This window comes from Hipposideros armiger, unplaced genomic scaffold (genome assembly GCF_001890085.2).
Source record: "Hipposideros armiger isolate ML-2016 unplaced genomic scaffold, ASM189008v1 scaffold_136, whole genome shotgun sequence".
NCBI classification, from domain to species: Eukaryota; Metazoa; Chordata; class Mammalia; order Chiroptera; family Hipposideridae; genus Hipposideros; species Hipposideros armiger.
In genome coordinates, this window is record NW_017731486.1 from 1,684,483 (window position 1) to 1,690,567 (window position 6,085).

General features: G+C 35.3%; 1 protein-coding gene across 1 annotated transcript in view; it reads right to left on the minus strand.

Moving 5' to 3' along the window:
* The window catches only part of NDUFV2 (NADH:ubiquinone oxidoreductase core subunit V2), a 43,434-nt gene that overhangs the window by 21,301 nt on the left and 16,048 nt on the right, over positions 1-6,085 (minus strand). The window contains exons 2-4 of the mRNA XM_019649994.1: positions 3,297-3,362; positions 1,808-1,870; positions 1,606-1,722 (exon numbers count right to left, since the gene is read on the minus strand). Of these exons, the coding sequence (XP_019505539.1) occupies positions 1,606-1,722; positions 1,808-1,870; positions 3,297-3,362 (246 nt within the window). The remainder of the gene's footprint in view (positions 1-1,605; positions 1,723-1,807; positions 1,871-3,296; positions 3,363-6,085) is intronic.

Sequence of the window (6,085 nt, forward strand, 5' to 3'; positions counted from 1 at the left end):
ACACACACACACACACACACACACACTCACACAATTTCCTATTGCAGCATTCTTCACAAAAGCTGGATCTTATAGACTAGTATTTCCCAACTTTTCACATCAAGGTATTTACAGAAAATATTTGTTTTGACATTCAGTTGGGGGGTGGGAGGTTCAAGACCAAGGGATTCATTATCTGAGCACAACTCTCTTGGTCAAGGCAAATCTGTGGGAAAACAAGGGTTTTTTTTAGCTAAGGCTGGTCCACATATAGTCTATAATGACTATAAATCTTAAGCTACAGCTTTCTAGATGATATAATACCATTAATCAGGTCTTAAGATTTGATATCTAGTATTCTTAAAAATTATGCATATATCCATGTTTTTTGTTATTTTATATAATGCAAACACAGATTTACTTGTATGAACAATGAGGGTTAGGATACTAGATAAGAAGGAAAGCAGTCTTCTGTCAAATGGAGAAGATCCATATATCCATGTTTGAGATGAAAGAAGAGCTCGTTAAATGACATTTCAGATGACGACTATGTTGAACTTTCTCATTTCAGGGATTCTAAAGGAAATGTATTCTCAGAAGACATCCAATAATAGCTCACCTGTGAAAGATTAACTTGATAATGGTCTAGCCTGATAGACCAAATAAAATTTAGAAAGTGAAATGAATGAAGTATAGTAGAATCTTTGCAATAGTCAGTCAAGTAGAAAACACATTGAATTGGAAATGATTCCCAGCTCTTATCACTTAGAAAGCATAACACAACAATTGGAAGAGTTCTCCCTAGTTCAAAATCTTCAATGTGGATGAGGAAGTATGTTCAGAGAAAAATCAGATCTCTTAGCTCGAAGTCAAGCTCGAAGTCAAATATATTTTCCATTATACCACATTGGCTTATTAATTGTGTGATTCTCTTATGAATCAAATAATATATGGTTTTGTATAGCACTTTGTAAATTATACACTGTAACATAATATCATACAAATGTACTTGTATTAATAGAATATGACTAAACTTGATATCTGGATTAGGGTTGAAAACACAATTAGAAAAAAATGAATCATAAGTATGTATGAATAGACTAACTTCACTTAAATGGGTCACCCATAGCATTTCTGTAGGTTGTTGATTCCAAGGTGCCATAATCAATTGTTGTATACCATGTAATATATAAATATTTGTTAAAGCCTGTAGCCAAAGATGCAAAGTATTAAAGATTCACATTAGCTGTGAGCAGATGCTTTTTTCCATAATTCTAGTGTTTAAATAGCACATTATTTTTCAGAATATCTTGACAGCAAATTATACACATTGAGGATCTTTTATCTTTATTATGGTCATTTCTCTCAAAAGAGGTGGGGGGGGGGCGGAGAAAACCTTTCACTATAATGTTTTTACTATTTCCTGCAACGATAAAAAACTCTCCCCTTTCAGCTCTCTGCATTATTAAGGGAGCCAACAAAAACACAAATGTAATTTGAGGAAACATGAATTATAGGGCTTCAAACTATTCTGACATATAATGACTGTCAGAGGCATTTCTACATAAGGGAGTTAACATACACAATCTCTCCTCTTTTTGAACCAAGGTAAAATGAATTCAGTACCTTGTTCATAGCAGAGATGGGCAGCCATCCATTCTGTCTTTGGGCTAAATCCAGGACTGGAAGTACAGCTGCTGCTTTATGCCCTTCTGGATAGTTTTTTACAATTGCCTCTATCCTCTATCAAAGAAAAAGAACCTGTTTTTATACATCTGGAAAATAACTAAATATTTTGTACATTAATTATAATGTTAATTAGTCATACCTTATAGTTTTCTGGTGTGAAATCAAATGGAGTATCTGGGTTATTCTCAGGTGTATCTCTGTGCTATACAAAGGGAAAAAAATGTTTTTCAAAATTCCCTCAAAAGGTGAATAACTTTACACATTACTATACTATTACTGATGGTTTAATCTTTTCATTTTATTTTAAACATGATATATATCAATCTATCCTTGCATCAAAAAGAATGGCTAAACTAATTATTAAATACATGTTTGATGAGTATGATTACCAAAGGAATGTTAGCAGAATTCAAAATTTCAGAAATCACCGTTGAATGATTAAGAGAAGTAGCTTTAGGACCAAAAAACAAAGGGTTGCCCAACTTGATTAAAGGACAGGATCTTCTAATGTAATTACCAGAACATTACAATTATTGGAAGCCTTAGGAAATTTAAGACACAATTTTGAGTGTGAACATATGCGCATTTTTCCAAAAGAGAGTGTATCAAATTGTCAAAGGGACTCAGTACTTTAGGGAAGGTACAAAAGCACCATATCTTCCTTATATAACAGAAACTAGCCAACAGCAAGAAGCTTTAATTTTTCTCCATAAAAGAGGAGGTCCTCTTTAAAAACTGACAAGAAACAGCATGTCAACAGGAAATCAAATGAGTCACACTGAGATTAACACTTACACCGATTAATGTTTTGTATGTATGGTGAACACAGAACTGAATCCCTCAGTATGTTAACTCTCAGTTATTTTTTAAAGACATAAAAGAGGAGAGAAAATGGAACTTTAGACAATGATCTCAAATATGTGGCAAATATGATGTTTTAGACAAAGATGATAAAATATAAGGCAGGAGTCTATTTATAAACAGTATGGCTAACTTACTTATTAAGATTCAGCCTGGAAATAATTCAGTTTACAAAACTATACCACTAACTCTAAATCATACAAGGCCATTAAATTGCCTTTAAACAACACCAGATTAATTCCTAAACACTACCTTATCTGAGAAAGGGGATACATTATCTTACCCTTTCTGAGTTGTGCATTTAAGCTGGGGAGTTCATTGGCCTCTCCCTATAGTTAAACCCTGGAAACCAAAAATACAAAGGCCAACAACTACCAGTGTATATACTCTATTGCTAAAATCTATGTGTTTCAAACTAGAGCCATTCTGGAATTCCCCAAGTTATAGCCTCAGAATCTTCAGTGAGCAAACATGACTGATTTTTAAGAAACCAAAGTGTAAAATCAGGTTAGGGCTCACAGTAATTTCACCAAATAATCTAAATTCTTATTCCCAGGGTTTCCCTGGTATCAATTTAAACTTGAGATGTTCAGCTGGAACCACACATCTTTTGAAATGCAGTAAATTCAATTAGCTATATTTAAATTCCCACAATGACCAGGGTACACACCAAAGGCACTGGTATTTAAGATATTTTGGATTATTACAATAGATTTACCCAAATTCCCAAGTTTTTTCATTCTGAAGAAATCTAAGTAATTACTTACCACAAATAAAGCTCCACCAGCTCCATTTTGCACTGCTGTCTTATGCAAATTCCTTATGTGTCTTCCCTAAAATTTTAAGAAAATTTAGTAAATCACAAGCCTTAAGAAATTTTTCATATGGGAATACTTTAAGATCCATAACTAAAAACAACAGCATCAACTCACAAAAGTAAAAGATCTTAAGAGATATAGTCTACTACCCTACACCTTACCCATTCTATTTCAGGAGAGGAACAAAAAAAATGGAGACCCAAAGGCAAGGTTATCAACTTGCCTAAGGTCACACAAAACAGTTAATGGAAGAACCAGAACCACAATCCAGATCTACTGAATTTTGTATCCTTTCTACAATACTTTGTTGGCATACATCTAGAGAGTTAATGTACCATTAACTTACTGCCTTTCACTTTTGTCTGAATCACATTGGATGCCAGCTTTCATTAAATGTGGACCTTCATAAACATGTTTTCATTCTGTACAAATGAGTCACATAATCTGTACAAATGAATCAACTGTATCCTCCTTTTCAATTCTTTACTTAGTTTAGAAACTCTAGCCATAAAATTCGTTTCGGAAAGCTGCTTATGATGCTATGCAAACTGACCATACTCAATTGTTTTGAAAGGAATCCATTTAATTAACCTCTCCACCTCATTTCATTTCTCTTTGCCCTGTTGCTCCTCCCCCCATTCCTACTTTCTCCACCCTCACCACTCCCCAAAAGCAATTCAACTATTATTCAGACAGAAATCCTATGATTTCTGAGTTCTCCTAACCACAGATGGCACAACACTGGATTAAACCAAGCATGGAACTGGCAAAGAATTGAACAATTCAAAGGCAGCAAACATAACAGAGAAAGAAGACAATAACAGAACACAATCATATATTAACTTTCCCTTAGGTCCAAAAATAATATTTCCATTAAAGAAATAAGTTTACATAGAACACTTCCTTTAATTAACAAGAAAAGACCCAGGTACAGAATGTGAGACACAGGTATAAAATATGGGAGTGATAAACATCAGTTTCAGGATAATGGGGGAGGGGAGAATTTTTTTTCTTAGGCAGCAAGTGGATACACAGTGTTTATTATATTTTTTTGTTTTGTCTGAAATACAAGTTTTTTAAAAAGAATGCAACATATCAAGGAGACAGTTTATGTTCTTATACTTTTATTCCATTTCTCCCAATTGCTTCAGGGTTAATCTGTGAATTAAATATAAGGTTATGATTATATCCCTGATTTGCCTGTCCCGAATCTCGACTGAGAAAACGTAAAACTAAGGCCATAATTCCCAAATAATACTATAAGAACAGTATCAGCATAAAGTTTTGAAAAACTAACTGAAACTAAAATTTAGAAGACAGCATCTGCACCCACTTTACCTGAGAAGATATATACATTTTTTAAATCAAAGAACAATTTTTGCTCAGTAACGTTAGTGAGTTAACTAAATTGTGAGAGAAAACAAAGGACTTCATAATAAAGTAAGGAAGGATTAATTTAAGAGTAGGAAAACTATCCAATCCTTCCTTAACTTCTGAACCCTTACATCTTCCATTTACTAGCTTTTTATCCACTCCCTCAGGATGGGTGTTCTCAAGGCTAAGTTCTGTCCTGTGTTCTTTATTCTATAGATCTTTTGCCTTTGAGAGTTAATTCATTCTTGTCTATTAACTCTATGCTGATAACTCTTGAATCTTACACACATTTGATGACAAAAAGTTAACAGCTTGAAGAGATCATAAGTGCATACAAATCGGTGAGGAAAAATGAGCAAATATGAACAAAAATATCACAGAATTCAAAGTTAATAAACTTACTGGTAATTTAAAACATGCAATTACAAATGAAACATTTCCAGCTATCAAATTAGCAAAGATTCTTTTTAATATAATAATTCAATTCTGTTGAGTATATGGAGATGTGTGCATATTTATACATTAGGTAAAAATTTATAGTGTTTTAGGATAGCTAATTGTTATGGTGTATGGACACACTAAAGAAAGTTTCCATCTTTTAGCCTAGTAATTCTACTTTAGAAATTTATCCTAAAAAACAGTATAAAATGAGGATAAAGGTTTATATAAAAATGTTTTCTGTAATGTTTGTTAAAATAAAACACAAGCAACCAAAAAGCCCAACACAGGGCTGGCCAAGTGGTTCAGTTGGTTAAGAGTTAGCTTAAGAGCACAAGCTCTGAGCAACAAGGCTGCCGGTTCAATTCCCACATGGGCCAGTGACGCTGCGCCCGAGCTGAGCTGCCGCTGAGCTGCCAACAGGTGGCAGGATGGCTCAGCTGGTGAGAGCACCTGCTCCTAACAACAAGACTGCCAGTTCAATGGTAGGCTATGCCCTCCTGCAACTAGGACCAAACTCGGCACCTTGATGGCTGAGCTGCCACCCAGATGGCTCAGTGGATGGAGCATGCGTTCTTAACAACAAGGCTGCTGGTTCGACTCCCACATGGGATGGTGGCTATGCCCACCCACAACTAAGACTGAACTTGGCACCTTGAGCTGAGCTGTCACCCGCATGGCTCAGTAGATAGAGCGTGTGCTCTTAACATCAAGGCTGCTGGTTTGACTCCCATGGGATGGTGGCTACGCCCACCTGCAATTAAGATTGTAACACAGCACCTTGAGCTTAGAGGCCACAAGCTGCCCATGGGCAGCCAGATGGCAAGTGGTGCCCTCTACAACTAAGATTGAAGAACAACAATTTGGCTGGTCCTCCTCCCCAATTTCCCAACACTGTTCCCCTCCCCCAATTCCCCAATTAAAAA